Source organism: Ixodes scapularis, unplaced genomic scaffold (genome assembly GCF_016920785.2).
Source record: "Ixodes scapularis isolate PalLabHiFi unplaced genomic scaffold, ASM1692078v2 PGA_scaffold2__306_contigs__length_199485367, whole genome shotgun sequence".
Classification (NCBI taxonomy): domain Eukaryota; kingdom Metazoa; phylum Arthropoda; class Arachnida; order Ixodida; family Ixodidae; genus Ixodes; species Ixodes scapularis.
Window position 1 is genome coordinate 25,230,199 of NW_024609857.1, and position 16,766 is coordinate 25,246,964.

Below are 16,766 nucleotides of genomic sequence, written 5' to 3' on the forward strand. Positions count from 1 at the left end.
CTTTCGAGACACTAATTTACTACTCTCCTTTTAGATTTCCTTTTTACGTTCATCTAACTCTGCATCACTGAAGACTGCTGGAAATCTTACCAAAACCTTTTGATATTTTGTGAAACCATCCAAATGGGCCATTTGATGGGCCATTTGATGGCCCATGGTGTCCTAAAGACACGATTTTTATTGGGCTCAGTTTCTGAAACCCAATATTTATTCAATTTCATACCTAAATGAAGGCAGGCAGCCAGTGTATATATATATATATATATATATATATATATATATATATATATATATATATATATATATATATATATATATATATACAGGGCTTTTCTTTTTTTTTTTTTTTTATTCTTACATCTGTTTAGAAACAACGTCAAAGCTACACTAATGCGGTTCGTGCAGGCGTTATATCCTGCTAAAAATAGTTGATTTAGGGGTTTTCGATGATGCTCAGCAACTTTCGAATTGAAACCATATGTTTATTTTCAGTAATTATAAAGTTAATTAACGAATTTCCATTAATTAGCCGACTTATCGCAAAGATTAGCCACCCACATAATGTCCGCCTGGCCGTACAACCCACCTGCACAAACCGCATTAGTGTAGCTTTCACGTTTTTTTTTTTTTTTTTTTTAAACAAATGTGTAAGGATAAAAAAAAAACACCCCGTATATATATATATATATATGATATATATATATTTTTTTTTGTGTGTAAGTTTGTTGTTGTTTTTAACGTGCACCTTAAGTTGGCGTTTTCGTTCTTGGTTCCCTCTTTCCTTATTATTACCTTTTTTTTTTTTCTTCTTTTCTTTTCTTTTTTGTGGAGAGCGTGAACTTGCCCGGGTTCAGCTTGCCTGGATGACTTTTAGGCTACTTCTGTTTCAGACGCAATTACTTTAGGAATATCCTCAAATTCACCTTTCCAGTGCTTATCACCAAGGAGACAAATGCCGAGTCGCGCGTTTAGTATTCCGCAGAAGAGAGGTATTGCGCATGCTCGGAATGCGTTCCACAGCCCAGCAGACAAAGTTGGCAGCACGCAGGGGCGAGTATTGGAATGCTTTATACCACTCTGGAAAGTAACTTTGTAGCCCTTACGTCGTGGGAATGCATCTCTACACTTCATTTCACCTTATGTTGTACCGCAGCGAAGGCTAGAAGCGCGAGAACTTGTGCCGCCGAGATGTGCCCTAGAGCAAGGAGCTTCCGTTTGTAGCCTTTCCTGCGGTACATCATAAGGTGAAATAGAGTATAGTTTCGGCTCTGCTCGTGCAATAAAATCAACAACGTCCGTTATTTTTCTTTTTTTTTTTTTCTTTCGTAGCATTGTCGGACGCGTCCATGCCGGCTCCGCAAGGGAGTCAGAGTCGCGAGCTGCCGGTCTACTTCCGGTTGTCCGTGGTGGCACCGGCGGCCGCGTCGCTCACCATCGTGGTCCTCGTCATCGCCGGGGCCTGTCTCTTTGTCAGCCACGAACGCCGGAAATACCAGAACGTGGCCGGTGAGTGTGCAGGCTTTCTTTGCGCTAAACTCGCTGAGGACAACCTGTGAACGGTACAGTCATTTGTTTCGATGATATTGAAAGTATGTTTCTAATTCTGCACCTCCATTGACTCATGAGCCTCTAGCGAAAGGAATTGGATATGAGGAGTCAGAGGATAAAGTGAAATGCACTAAATGTTGTCCAGAAGGCCCCCTTCAAGTACGAAGTCAAGAAAAATGCCTTGCGCTGTTGCGGGGTCCCGGCTGTGTTTTCATGAATTAAGATTGTATGCTAATCATCCATATCTCAGGTTATTTAAAGGTCCAAGCGTAAACGCGTCATCGGGACAGCGTTTTGGTTTCAAAGGCGTGCTCAACAACTCATCCTCTATCTTAAGTTGCAGGACGGCACTGAGCCTTTCAAATTTGAGACAGGAATCAAGACAAAGAGGCAGCTATTGCCGCTGCGGCAATTATTCGTCCACAGCAAACACTCTTGTTGTGTGCACATAAAGTCAATGTATACTACAGCCTCAGCAATATAAGTGTGTCTATGTACTACACCGACGCTTGCGGGGTTCCCCACGACCGCACAGTGCCGCCGCTAAAGCCGCTCAAGACCGGCACCTGCATGAGCGGGCCCGGAAGCCTGGGCCGGCCCTCGGGCCAGCGCTACGTGGACGTGGACCAGCGGTTCGGGCCCCCCCAGCCGCGCACCCCGCGCCACACGGACGGCGTCGACCGCGGAGGGGCCCGGCCCCTGCTGGGCCCTTCGTCGTCGTCCTGCCTCCCGCAGTACCCGGCTCCCTACGCGACGCTGCCGCTGCGATGTCCGCTGGAAAGGCCGTCGCCCTCGCGGCTCTCGCGTAACGCCAAGGGAACGTCTCTGTCCCAGGTACGTGTCCCACAGGAGCCGACTTGGGACGCGCAGCAGCGCTCGGGGGTTTGGTGCGACATCTGGGCGTCTATGACGCTGACGGCTGGCGGCAGTGTGCGATTGAGTAAGGCCCAAACCCCCTCTCGCCTGCTCTATGCTGCACGCTCCTCCGCGCGGGGACGCGGGCGCCGCGCCGCGTCGACACCGACGCCATGGGACAGGCGGACGACCCGCCGCAGCCCCGCGGACGCGTGCTCAGAGATGGCGCCCAATCTGGGAAGGGGGGACCGCTCGTCCGCTGCGGTCTTGTAGCTATGGATGTCGGCTAGGTGAACGAAGATAGTGGAACTCATACGGAGAAACCGACTTTACTCCGAGCTCCATCCATTGAGCAGTAGTTCCTTACGGGTTTTCGCTAGCCGTAGCCTGGCGTGGCTTCACGAGGTCTCGGGTTGATGCAGAAGAGTGTAGGATACGTACTCCAACGATTTCTCTGTGTTGAATCGATCCCCGAACAACCTGCCTTGACTCGTGCACAGACGCAATGCGCGTCTTAAAGTAACCCTTGGGGCCATCACTGCGACCACGCGCACTCCGTCGGCTGTCCCGTCTTGTCGTATCGCGTCGTGTCATGTGGCGCGACACCGTCCTGAGCGCGCGAGTCCTTTTGCCCTTGGTTTGACGAGTCGGGGTGGCCGTGCTCGCCCAGTAACCATACTGTGCCAATCCTCGACAGAAACCGTTTTGCCGCCACCCGCTTGCGTCTTGCTGTCTGGTGCTCTTTTTTTTTTTCCTTTCCTTCCCGTCTGTTTTCGCCTGTTTTTCACAAGGACAGAAGAGGATTTGGCTGCACGTACGTTTTTTGTTTTTTTTGTTAGTCTCTTCCTTACTTTCTTGCTATGGTGTCTTTCATTTGGACTGGACAGTGCTTAGCGGTTCGGCTGAAGGGTTGCGAGCTTTTCGTCGCAGCGGAGTAAATTCTCCTCTTGTCTCTTACAAATTGGAATAACTTTGATACGTCCTTTGCGCAGACTTACATGTCCAGAATTCGTCTGCCGTAACCATGATGTCGTAACTATGTAAAAATTAGTGCCAACGACCTGGCAATATACCTTCAAATTTCTCCGCAAGCGCACCCTGTTTCACGGGCAATTCAAGTTACATATATGCCAAAGGCCTTCGAGATTCCTTACTCCTTTCTAATTTCTCTTGCAAATTTATATTTTCAACTGTAACTTTTGGGTGAACATGAAGAAATAACGGTATGATTTAAAGGAATTAACGGTGTAACCACTTTTAAGTTGCTAATGGCATTAACAATATTTATTATAATTGGGGTAAACCTCCGCACAAAGCTGAGTGATTTACACCTTAAACGCTGGTGACGCACTGCCTAACCTGAAATGGGTGCTTTCACATCTCTGCAGATCGATCTAACATGAAGCGGCCATGCAAATTTGAGGTACCATTTCGTTTAAGTTCATCCTCAATTTCGACATCGGTTTCGGCAGAAAGTGTGATGTGACTTCACCACCGTCGTATGTCGCAGAGAAATGCAACCACATATATCATAAAAGTAAATATGGACGTGGAAAAACTCTTTTTTGTGTGTGTGTTTGTGTTCAGTGCACGCACATTAAGCAAGGTGTATCTTGAGAGCTGTCGGTGTTCGTTATAGTCTATATAAATGCGGTTTGCCGTGAATGCCATTTTAAGGTGTGGTATGTAGTACTACTATAATCACGCTTAAAGTAAAGTTTCTCAGACTTCAGAGGCCTTTTAAGGTGCCCGTGCGACAGGGGTGAGAGATTGCGAGACGAGCCATACGTAGTCATGGCAGCATTCTTTTTCTTCCACTTGGCTGCGGCTGAACTGCGACGTATCCCTTCCAGCCAGCTAGAACCAATGGCGTTTGCACACGCACTGGTCCCTACCGACCTTCAGTTCATAGCGCCTTGCCATCATCCTTCATTTCGCCATCGCATGCTTTATTTCTTGATAACGGTCGGCAGACCTCATTGCGTGTGCACGTCAGAATGTAATACATGTCGCCGCACTGTGAGCACGAATGCGAGATGGTTGACAGTGAGAACTCAATTCAAGGAAAGGTTTTTAAAACTGGACTTACGAAGCGGATATGCTGCGAACAAGCCACGAATTTCGCCCGCTGGCGTTTTCTCTGCGCGTAGTGTCAGCACAGTTGCTCTCGCTCTGCGCGCAAAGCGAACATGCCACCAGTCGAAGTCCGTCGGCTGTTCGCCGCATTTTTCCTCCCTGGAGCCCAGCCTTTAGACGTTGACGTCGCACATAGGAACATTCCAACATAGCTTTACTTTCCTATGCACAAAACTAACCAGTTTTGTGCAAGTGGCACCTTGCTCAACTCCCCTCTAAGTTACTACCAAACCAGAAACAAAACAAAAACGATCGCGCGTTTGCGCTAACAGTGCAATAGAAATTCATTAACGCGCATCGGAATCACTGAGTTGAATTATATTCTCTAGATCGCGTTTCTGGCGTCCAGTGCCGTTACTGCGATGCAGTCGCAAAGCCGCCATCTTACCACTACCGAAGGCGAGTGAAAGGCTCTAGCGGTATGGCCAATGCCACCGACGAAACGCGACCTAGTAGAAGTAATATTGAGATCAGTGATAAGATGCTAACAAAGTCAGTCCGTATGCGCAAATTGCAAATAATAAAAACGATTCACTCTGCGAGTTCGAGACGGGTCATGCTCGCCGTCTTCTTCGCCTCTTCCTCCTCTTTTTCGGCCACGTCTCCAGGACATTCTGGACAGGGATTTGCCGTGCCAGGGCAACATCACCGAGGAGGCGGCGGAGATTCACCACTACGACATCGCGGCCTAACCAAGAGCGAGGGAGACCTCAACAGTGCAATGAAACTGAGTGAAAAGGTCGGCAAGAACGACATGGTGGACGACATCACGGACCAGGTTACCGAAGAGGCGAAGAGAGCGTGCGACAGAGAAGGCAAACCCGGAGGACCGCCAGGCCTCGAGCTCAACTCAGCAGTGTACAAAGCGGACGACCCCGCGGTAGCAGACCCCAACTCCTCGCAGCCCAACAACATGGCCGTCGCTTTCGAACTCAACCTCTGATGGACTCCCCCCGCAGTGCCGCTGCTTCGAAACCCTCTGGAACCACCTGTCCTTTTCCCCAACTGCGTTGGCGTCGATTTGAATGTGCGTGCCTGTTTGTTTGTGTCCGTGTGCGTGTGTGGTGTCCTAAATGACTAGTCCCCAAAACTGTGAATTTTTTTTTTTCTTTCTGCACTCCGTTTAGCGAAGACCCCTTGAAGATCTGTGCTCGTGGCTCCTCTGATGTCATTCAGTGTTTGTTCCTGCTACTCTCGTACCGGCGATCCAAGATCTGTTTTCAGACAGTCATGATGCGTTCCTATATGTCATGCGTATTTAGCCTTCGGGGAAACGACTTACAAAATTTCGTGTTTTTATTTTTTTATTTTATGTTTGATTATTTTGTCTTGCCCGGAGACACCGAGTTTCCTTTATCAGAGTTAATTTTGGACGGTAATTATATATTAGGGCATCGATGCATTTCAAATAGGCATTTCCAATGAAGGAGCCAGTTGTTGTGTAGAGGCTTTGTGCTCTGAGCGCGTCATGGAGGTACATCAGTCTTCTTGTTTTCTCCGGTCAATTTGATTTTGTTGTCACAAAGAAAGCGAAGATTTTGAAACCGAGCTAAAATATGGATTAAAGAAAACATTCCAGTTATTTGGCAACCGATGTGTTTAAAATGTCGCGTCCGATCCTATTTTGTTTCACTTCTCGAAATTTTGGTTGCTGCGCAGAAGCGCCGGAGTCGACGTTACGTAGTACATTATGCAGAGCTTTTTTATTGTTACGTCGCTGCACACCTGATTTCTGTGATATTCTGTCAATATTTATGACACTCTGACGAGTCAAGAAAAGAGTGTTTGTTTTTTCTCTTGTTTTGTAGGAGGATCGTTTTTGCGTCTCTAGTTCACCCGGTGCATGAAGCAACTCAAGCATACAAGAGTTTATTTCGACTGTGTGATTTTTTTTTAATGCGATTGTTTAGTAATTTTATTTGCTTAGAGCAATTTCGTACACTTCGCTCGTACTGTTTCGACGCAGGATGTTTCATTTCTTCTCACATCGACTACGCTCACTGTTCTCTGAGAGTAACTTTTCACTAATTTCCTCGCCTGTACAAAGCGCGTTTCTCTCTCTCTCTCTTTCTTTCTAGCGTACTGTCCTATACTTGCTACGAGGAATGACTCTATATATAATAGCCGCTGCGTCAACACTCGCGGACGCTTTAGAAGGAAAGGCTACGAACTAATAAGGATACAGGAGGGAGCGACGAAAGCTCAAGAATCAATGTACTACTACTACTACTACTCTAGTAGCGCGCCTTTCAAATGTCACGCTCTCCTCCCCTGTCAACTGAAGTATGGTGCTCCGATACGAAAACGGGGTTGCAAGATTTGAGTATCCAATTCTTTGGCGATGTCCCCGATCTTGTCCAACCCCGTCAACCAATGGTGCTGGGAACAGGCCGTCGTACTCGAGAAAGTGCAACGCGGTTCCGCGACCAATTCGACGCTTTTTTTGTTCCACGAGTATTACATTCTGGCACTCGCCGAAGCTTAGACGCCGTCGCCGCCTTTAGAGATGACACGGGTCCTCACGGTAGAAGGCCGCTACGTCACGCAACATTGCCAAATTTGAATAAGGATTGGCTGAATTCCACGATGACGTCAGGGAGTGGGTTCAAATAAATTGACCATACCCTTACGGATCAAGTATAAACCGGGATTGACTGAGACCACGGTGACGTACGAATGCTGCGACCTTGCATACGTTCAGTCAACCACCTGCATCATTTGGCATACCGCTCGACGATGCTAGGGTATTTAATATTGAGAACTACGTGGGACGCTATGTAAGGATGGAAAAAGAAACATGAACAAGTATAAGAGAGATATTACACATCTCGATTAAGGCCGACACTGGTCCCTTTCCAGGTGCAAACAATCGCGCCAGTCACTTGTGCGAGTGTTAATTTCTCGCCATCTTATCACTTTGAAATTAGATATAGGGGATTCACGAAGGGCAGGGACTCGCTTGACACTACAGATTGGAAGGTCGTGCAAAGCCGGAACTCTCGCTCTCGACGAAAGATTAATATTATAAAGACATGGATTCTGTAAACGATGTCAAGTACATCACATTTTATTGATAGGAACGAATGACGAAGGGACTGCTACAGTAAAGACACCGCGTTGATCACAAACCGGATTTGTAAGAGGCGGCAAATGTACTCCCAATAACAGCTTGGTATCGTGACTTTGCTTATTAAGGCGAGACACCCGCTTCGCTCAATTTACAGAACGAGACAGATACACTTTAAGGACTTTATTTTTCTGAACTGCATACTTCATGAACAAAACGAAAACAACACCCTTTCGTGCTTTCCCACCATAATTAACGAGATCACAAAAAAAAAAGTATTGATACATAATTTTAAGAATACGTACTTTTCAGGTAATCGATGCACTCTAGAAAAACGCATGCGCACCGGTGTCTTCCCGACTATTGCCGGATGAATCTACTGCCAAGCGGCTTCCGGAAAAATATATGACAGCCTAGCGGTTATGCGCCGCAGCATCTCATTTGATCGAAATTGCCCCCAGAGGACATATAATACACGATTGTTATATAATCCCCATGGGATCAAAGCGTCACTCATTCAAGCTCACCTTACCGAGCGATTGCGATGGAACAATTTATTCCCGTACACGAAGACCACGCGAGGAAGACAGCCGCCGCAACCTCCTAAACTTTAGCGCTGAGAATAGTCACGCGATTTTTGAGGCTCCGCGTATTCCAGCAGCTGACACGCGGACACCACTTGACACGCGGACGTCGCAGTTTCTACAACCTGTAGACAATGCCCGCTAAAAAAAAAAAAAAAAAAAAAAAACATACATGTCGTACACGTAGTGCCAGTGAAACGTCCCGTAGAATGTGTGTGCGTGTGTGCATTTGATGCCCATTGTACCACGTGACTGTTTGAAATCCCGTACATGAACACCATCTGTGCAATGTTAGCGTGTAAGCCATGTAAGCTGTACATCCTGCCTGGTAGTCACTATTCAAGGTTCGTGCGCAAACACGGCGACTAGCAAAACGTTCTGAGAGACACTCAAATGATGATGTCGCGGAGAGTATATGCCCACAATCCGTTGCCTTGAACAGCACACGAGTTCGTCGTGGGGTAGTAATTCCGAACGGCTACTTTTTGTTCTCATTGTAATCTGCGCGCAATTTTTTGTTTCCATCTATCAAAACGCCAAAACAAATCATAGCATCAGCGGCGAAGTAAGAAGTGCACGTACAGAATGCCACGTGTGCGCTTCACCTTCCCTCGCTAAATCCATGTCTGCGAAGAAGTGGAGGATCAAATCTTAAGTTCAGGACAGCGGCAGAGGTGAAATCAAGGCTCAGTACCTGAACACCTTTAGTCCATATCAGGAGTAGAACCATAACCGCTCATCGATCACAGACACTGAGATGATCACCATACTTCAGCATGAACTGCTTCGCGTGTCTGAGTCCGCTCTAAGTGCGGACTCACACACACGGCGGTGAACTATGTCACGTGCCGTACTGTCCCCAGAATACAAGCAGCCGTTCAGCCGAGGCCTGAGGAACTGCACCGAGTCACAAGACTACACAGTCTGGTTTCACGCGTGGCATTTAGGTGAAGATGAGATTTTATGAGTCGAAACGTATACAATATGAACACCGCTTTGCCATTTCGGTGAAACGCTTCCGTCGTCGGAAACTTTTACACGTCTTAGCAGGCTACTGGAAGCCCTTGTGGACGGCTTGACGTGGCGCTAAGGGGACAAATCAACACACCTGGAAAAATTCGCGAACAACTGCAAACATATGTTGCCCTGTTCATAGAGGTGGACGACATTTTGCCGCCATGAACAACCTTTACAGTCCCCCCCCCCCCCCCCCCCTCCCTGCCCCCTCCCAAACTCCCGCTCCCTATGGTCAGTGACCATGGGAAGCTAAGTTTTGAATTAAAACTTTTAAAAGTAGCTGGATTTGGAGCTAGTATCCCCAATATAGCTAAATTCTCAGCTGGATTAAAAAAAAAAAAAAAAAAAAAGAGCCAATTATTTTTGGGGCAGACACAAATTGGTCACCCAAAAGTTCTTAGGCCCCAGGAGGCGCCTATTCTGCCTATTGGGAAGTCCGCCTCTGTCTGTTTAATAAAGCTTAATAAAACAATTATCAAAAACAAAATCAGTTTATACTGTAGTTTTACATGGAGTACTTGGTGTTTGCGGTCCACTTTAAAGCCCTTTCGCAAAAATCTAAGTGAGTATAGTTTTGCAGCGTTACTTGAAGTAAAGCATTTATTTAAGAACATACAGAAAATGCTGAATATTACCAGGAAAAGTGAATGAAAATAATTATACAATTTAGAAGGCGTCAAAAAGGATTGAGTCTAGCTACATTATTTTGCTATTACGAACGATTTAGTCACCTGGTACTACCTATGAGTATTTCAAGATCATCAGTGCACAGAGCTTGCGGTTCGTGAGCAAACGCGATACATTTTTCTTTTCCGCTCAAGTGGGGCATTAAATAAAATCGAAAATTAAAAATAAAATGCACGCCCACGTAAAATTTGTGTGTAGAATCTCGACGGCCATGGTGACCCTGCCGTAGATCCGCGTTATCTCCATCTGTTCCCAAACAACTCATGCGCGAGCACTGGAAACACGAATATCGCCTACTGTTGCGGGGCCCTTGCAAATACAAAACGATTGTGTGCCAAACAACACGATTTGTTAATTCCGGAATCCCAGCATCCTCTTTTACCTCACACCTAAACAAACAGTAATAACCGTTAAAGTAACGAGGCGGCTTTCTCAAGACTATATACTGATGTACGTCTCCTTGTATTCAATACATAATTGTATCTGTATAAAACAAACCCACATCCGTGTCTATTTATTAGACTCCTTGAACCATATAACCAAAAAAAGGCAGACAGGAGGCAAGGGAATAGGCTCGCTCGTAGGTCCCTGTTCCTGCGCAGGCAGGCTACGACGATTTCCTTGCAATCGACGACACGTGACCTGGTCACGTGATTCTTCGAGTCTCGTGACGTCAATCTCGTAGAAATGTACGGAGCAGACGACTGGCGAGGCAAGTTTCGTGTAGGTAACTCGCGCGGTGGAAACTGCCCCAACGCTGTAGTTAGACTTTCACTATTACTGTACTATTGTTACGCTGTCATCTATTGGCCCCCTAAGAATGGTAAGTGGGTTCAGCTAGCCTTGTAATTTAGCTTCTTTGTAAATACATCTGCTATACTGAGACGGTTGGACGACTGTTCGCGTGCGGCAGGCACGTCTTCTTTTTTTCTTGGTCTTTTGTTTTTAGTCTCGTTGCCAGCAAGTCTGTGCGAAGTGTGTATGTACAGATACTGTTTTATAAAGTTTACATTAAAGGTTGAGATGACCGATGAACCGTCTTCTGCAGTTTTCTTACGGTGAAAAACCGTTACCGCTGCTAAGTGATAATCGAGAGAATCTAGGGTAAAGAAAATCTTCCAGTCAAAGATTTTCAAAAGGTGCGTACATTTTGTTAAGTTTTTTATTTCATAAGAAAAGAAAAAAGAACCTGTCGGAAGCTTTTGAATGGCAGCCTGTGATACCTTCGGGCTTTGTTTGGACTACATACAACAGCAAAGTCAAAGCATAAAGTCTAAACTCTTGTACAGCAGTATATGACCCTTAAATGTAAATATTTTGGCGGAACACCGCCTGGCTGAATAAGCAGTATGAAAGGGGTACTTAGTAAACTCTAACCAAATTCTTCATCGTACCCGACATTTCGGATCCGGCTCGGCTCCTTGCTCACGGGGGACTGTATATGGGCCCTGAGGTCGCAATCTGTCGTTATCTTCTTTCTGTCAGTATTGTTTTCGCTCTATTCCGTTTTTCTGTGTGACCTATCGCAGCCCGTGTATGTAACTGCTCGGCAGTGTTCCGGTGGATCGGTTCAGGTTGCTCTTATTATGTATATGTCAAGATATATATGACGACGTCGGGCACGATGAAGAAATTAGTAGTTTACTAAGTACCCCTTTAATGTATCAACCTATAGAAGACCGTGTTTTTATTCCAGTTTTATTTTTCCTCGTCTTGGGTAACTTGAGTCTCAATCTAAGCTGCATTCATAAACGAGAGCACTGAACAGGTGCAACAGCTTCACCGTTCTAAAAACTTGGTCCCTGCACGTGCGCCATGCCACCAGACGTATACCACTTGTTTGTAAACAGTACGCTCGTCCTTTAACATTCCAGATTAAATAGTGTGGGAAGGTGCCTTTTCCTTGTCTATGAGCATTCCAATGTCTTCAGATTCTCAAAGCAAGTCCTCGTGCTTCATTAAAAAACTGGTGGGCTTTTGGAAGCCGCAGAAAAGGTAAGACAGCCATTGCTCAGGACTGGACTAGCAGAGACGGCGCCGTTGTTCGGCCCCCGAAAGTCTAACTCTGACGCCACTGCTCCCTCTGCGCGAGGTGCAGACGGCGATCTTCCTCGCTCTGATGGGAGGGAGATAGTGAGCGGAGGCAGAGGCAGCCAGCCTTTGCGTCTACCCACTAATCCTTCCAATCAGAGCTCGGCGCTCTGGGGTCACCGCACCCTCTGCGCAAGAAGCAGTGCCTACTAGGGTGCCTCAATGACCTTCTGTTTAGAGTGATGCCACCCTTTGTAGTACCCGATGCCGACAGCACGCGCTCACGGGGAAAATACAAAGAAATCGACGAAAACAAAATGTCGCCATAGCACACTCAGCGCCACAGACGCGTGCAGGGACACGCTCTTTCACGCGCTTCTGAACAAAAAATAAATGTAAAAGTGGGAACAAAATGGCCAGATGTCTCAGATGTCTCCGCCCTAAGCAAAGCGCACGTGAAGGCACCCTAGTGCCTACAAACGCACCGCCCTGCGTGCAGTCTTTCGACCACCACGCGCATCACCATGAAGCACGTCTTCGTTTTCGGAAAAGCGAGCAAATCACGCATCGAGACGGTGTATCGACCACGTCCAAGTCACAGTCTAGCCCAGCGCGTGAAAACAATTGGTTCGCACAATTTTATTTGTATTACTTGGAGTTTCTAACGGTAAAGGATAAAAATGTCGCCTCGCAATTTGACTAATCAGACTTTGGATTTGCCGCAGACAAGATTTCGTTTCTGACGACATATATGATATATATAGTTTTTGACACAACGAATCGCGCGAAGAGGCTAGCGGGAACGCGTGACGTATATCTGAAATGCAATTTTCTTGACAAAAATATATATAGGGCGTACTGGCACTATGTTCAACTTAATTTTCGTGCAATCTTTTTTTTTAATTGTATTTTTTGAGAGAAAGGTTTTCAGTATTTTCAACATCCGGATATCTTTTCAGTTCTGCTTCGGGTTGACTCAGTCCTTTTCGGGTTTTAACGTGTGTTCAATTCAGAGTAGTGCCTATCAAAATACTCTTACTCCAGATACTGTATTTCAAATACTTTTGGTAGTATTTTGGTATCTTGCAAATACATTTAGTCTGAGTATTCGCTACTCTACCTCAACTAGATTTGCCACTTTCTTGTGCTTATTAACCCAAATATATTTTGCAACCTTGGAAAAAAAAAATCGCCGGAACGATTTACGAAACTAGGGATCGTCAGGTTTCATTGTAAAGCTGAACGGATTGAAAACTTGGACCTAAGCGTCCGAACACAGAACAGAAAACAGGTCACGAGCAAAATGCAATCTTCAAATACCAACAACAGACCAAATAATGGACAGCACAAAGTACGCCCGCCCCTATGAATGATCTTGTCCACTTGTCCACTTTTTGTTTTCAAACTTTTTGAATGGCGCGTCACGCTTGGAATTAGCGAAGTACTGGTGACGTCATTTTGATTTTACACTTAGACCCCAACTTTTGTCTGTTGGTTTCGTCAGCGGAGGATTGTGACGCCAACGCTCGGCACGATCGCAATGGGGAGTTTTCCTATATTATTTCCGCTCTCCCGCGACGTTCTCCGCAACCCGCTACCGAACCGCGACTCTGCGGGCAAGGTTAGCGCCGCGCATGCGCAGTAGTGACGTCATCGTTCCGGAGAGCGTAGCGGAGGTACAAAAACGATCTACGAAAACTCCCTCATGAACCATTTTCGGAAACCGCAGTTTCCGGGTGTTCCAGTATGAAGATTGCGGACACGTTTTCATGCGAGCGCCGACACTGCCCCGGAGTTGGATCCTGCTGGCTTGAGCGAGCTGCAGTGACAAACATTGGGCTTTCCCAAAGCTCCTTGCTTTGAAACTCGTTTCTCAAAAGCGTTTCTTTCATCTTTTTCCAAATGCACGCACTGTTTTTTCTTCACAATCCTCAAAATCAGTTTTCCGCCAGCTGGAGTCATTTATAACCTAGTGGACTCTGATTCAGGAATCTCGACCGCCTTGACTTGAAAGCACCATGAATGGTTTGAACTGGCGCAGAAGCGGTCAGCGGAAGGGAGTTTAGAAGCGATTTGGTAAACACCCTCCTGTTTGAAAAAAAAAAAGCACACACACACACACACACACACGCATAGGAAGCTGACGCTTCCTATGCGTGTGTGTGTTGTTGTTTTGTTTACAGTTTGAAGGTACAGGTGCTGCTGCTCGCTTTTGACTGGGGGAGCAAAGTACTCGCTCTTGGTTGTGCATCAGCGACAGAGACTACTGTCCTTGAGTCGTTGTTTCTCCTGAGTGTGCACACGTCTGTCGCCCACTCGCGTACTCATCAACAAGTCTGGTTGCCTGATCAACTTCTGGTTCGGTTCTTATTGATATGCAATGCCGGACTACATGTCAAGTACCCCGAATCGCGGCGGGGCATATTAAAAACTTCTTGCGGAATGCGTCGTGAGGTGAGCCTGCCGCCAACCTAAAGCACGGCAGGGCCATGTCTACAATACACGAGTCCCGATTGTTCCTGAAATATTTCAGCACGCATTATGTTGCATATCACGAATTAGTTCAAATTAAACTTTAACTGTAGCAGCTAAGGCGCTTCTTGAAGGTCATAAACATCACAGCAAAATCTGATTTCCCGAGAAGTGATCACAAATAGAGCGCCCCCTTTCTGACTGTTTATTCTCATACTAGCTTGCAAAACCTTCCAAGTATCTTCGAATGTAATTCAATTACTTTTTCAAAGTATTTATACTCTACTCACGGTATTTCGTGAGTAGAGTATAAACACTAAAAGTAACTTGAACAGTACTTTAAATACATTTTAAAATGGGTATTTGGTCTCATCTTAAATACTTTTGTTGAGTATTTTTCACAACAATGGCAATTAAGGCCGTGAGCTCAGGTGTGTCAAGAAGACAGGACGGCCGCGAAAGAGGGCACAGAGAGCTCTCATTCAGCCGAGCGACTTTCATTAGGCCAGCATTCAACGAACTCTGTGGATATAACAAAAACAAATAGCCAGTGACCTTGTCCCGCTTCAGCAGTAGCTCGCGTTGGCAAACGTGTTAGTTTGTGACCAAACGGGAATGATTATAAAGGCAAGTAAAGGGGTTTTCTCACTCTCTTCAGCAAATAGAGTTCATGAATTGAATCTTCGATTAGTGGTTTATTGATTGCAAACATGTACTTACCTTGCACGCAAATGATAATAATTAAAAAAAAAAAAACTGCCTGCCCCCTCACCTTGAGTCGGAGAATGATTGAAAGGCAGAGATGTTAGCCTCAGCGCATGGCTCTATCAAAAAAAAATCCTCGGCAACTTTTTTATAAAAAAAAAAAATCATGTTCTTTTTTTTTTTTTTTTTTTGAAATGAGTGCTTTATCCGTAGCGTCAGATCTCTCTGCTCAACGAAGTTGTATGCACCGTTCGTAGTGCGATTGTTTCTTACTTACGTATATCCCTTTTCGATGTTTTGCGCTTGAAGTTCGACTGGCCGGTACCACGAACGACAATTCCAAAGTAGCGGCCCCACGTCCGTCGCAACGTCGGTGCGTCGCGCGCCACCATCGGGTCATTCAGCCCGCGGTACGCCCGCGGTACGTCGCCATATTGTCTCGAATAAAACACATACTTGATTAATATGAATTAAAATTAACGTTTAATGCGGCGCACCTGTGCCGAGAAACATAAAGTAACAACTTTGACGGTGATGGATAGACACTGACTCAAGCAGCCATGCGAAGATTTTTTTTTTTTTTTGTAAGCGCGTGGGTATTTAAAGGTTTCCGAGCGCTAACAAACGGAACAAACAGCGAGTTTCTCGAGTCATCTGGAACATTCCAGCTATGCAAACAATAGAAAGATGAAAAGGACAAGCGCTGGCGGGTGTCAAACCCCAGCCAGCGGCGTGTGAGTCGAGCATACTGCTGACTCAGGTATTCGCACGCGGAAATATTGAGAATGACGTGCACATGTCCTTCCTGTAATCTGTGTAACATTTTTTTTTTCTTATTCGATCAACTTATTAGCAGCTCCTCGGAGGTCACAAAAAGAAAAAATGGGGTTCGTATTCTTTTCTATCTTTAATATTGAACGTGGGCCTTAGATGACCCCCGTCTTTGAATATATTTGCTACACGTAGTTTGAACACCAGGTGACCGTGGAAAAGAAAGTGAGCGCGACTGAAACTGGTCAATTCTCGATCGACTGTTTTGGGGCGAAAAGAAAACAAAATTCGAGCCGCGAATTGTGTTCTGGGTAGTCGGGCTCTTTTAGGTCATGTTCAAACATGGCCGGACTGGAAGCACGCGCTCTCTTTCTTCTTACGGCCTTTGCAATTGGGGCAGTCGCCACCTCCCGCTGCAATTCGCGGGGAGCGCTGTCACCTCACCCCTGGGCTGCTCTTTGCCGTTTGCACAGAGCGCGTCTGACACTGTATCTCAGCGCTGCCGCAACTTGCGGCCAAGATTTTTATAGCCTTTGACACCTGATCCTCACGTTTAGGCCCTCAGCCACTGTCTAATGCGCTTTCGATGAGCCCAAAACGGTGAATATTTGACGCACATCTACGAGAGATTCGGGAGTAAAAAGTAGTAAGTAGAGGCAGCGAATGCAATTGCGGAAACACTATACTCGTCTTTACCTCCAAGACTTCTGCTGCAACTCAAGAACAGGAGGAGACGGACCCCTTCTACGTGGAGGAACTTTAAATGATAAATAATTCGTACACTCTCGTGAAATGTAAGCAGGCCCAATCTATCTATTGCCGTTGTCTGCATCATCACTTCATAAGCCGCACATGAAGTCGGTCAGCTGCTCCAGACGAGGCTGTAGTAGTCT

General features: G+C 46.1%; 1 protein-coding gene across 1 annotated transcript in view; it reads left to right on the top strand.

The window, feature by feature from the left end:
• The window catches only part of LOC8031411 (Down syndrome cell adhesion molecule-like protein 1 homolog), a 136,470-nt gene extending 127,067 nt beyond the window's left edge, over positions 1-9,403 (top strand). The window contains exons 13-15 of the mRNA XM_042291779.1: positions 1,330-1,506; positions 2,084-2,382; positions 5,148-9,403. Of these exons, the coding sequence (XP_042147713.1) occupies positions 1,330-1,506; positions 2,084-2,382; positions 5,148-5,231 (560 nt within the window). The 3' untranslated portion in view covers positions 5,232-9,403. The remainder of the gene's footprint in view (positions 1-1,329; positions 1,507-2,083; positions 2,383-5,147) is intronic.
• The last annotated feature ends 7,363 nt before the right edge of the window (positions 9,404-16,766 follow it).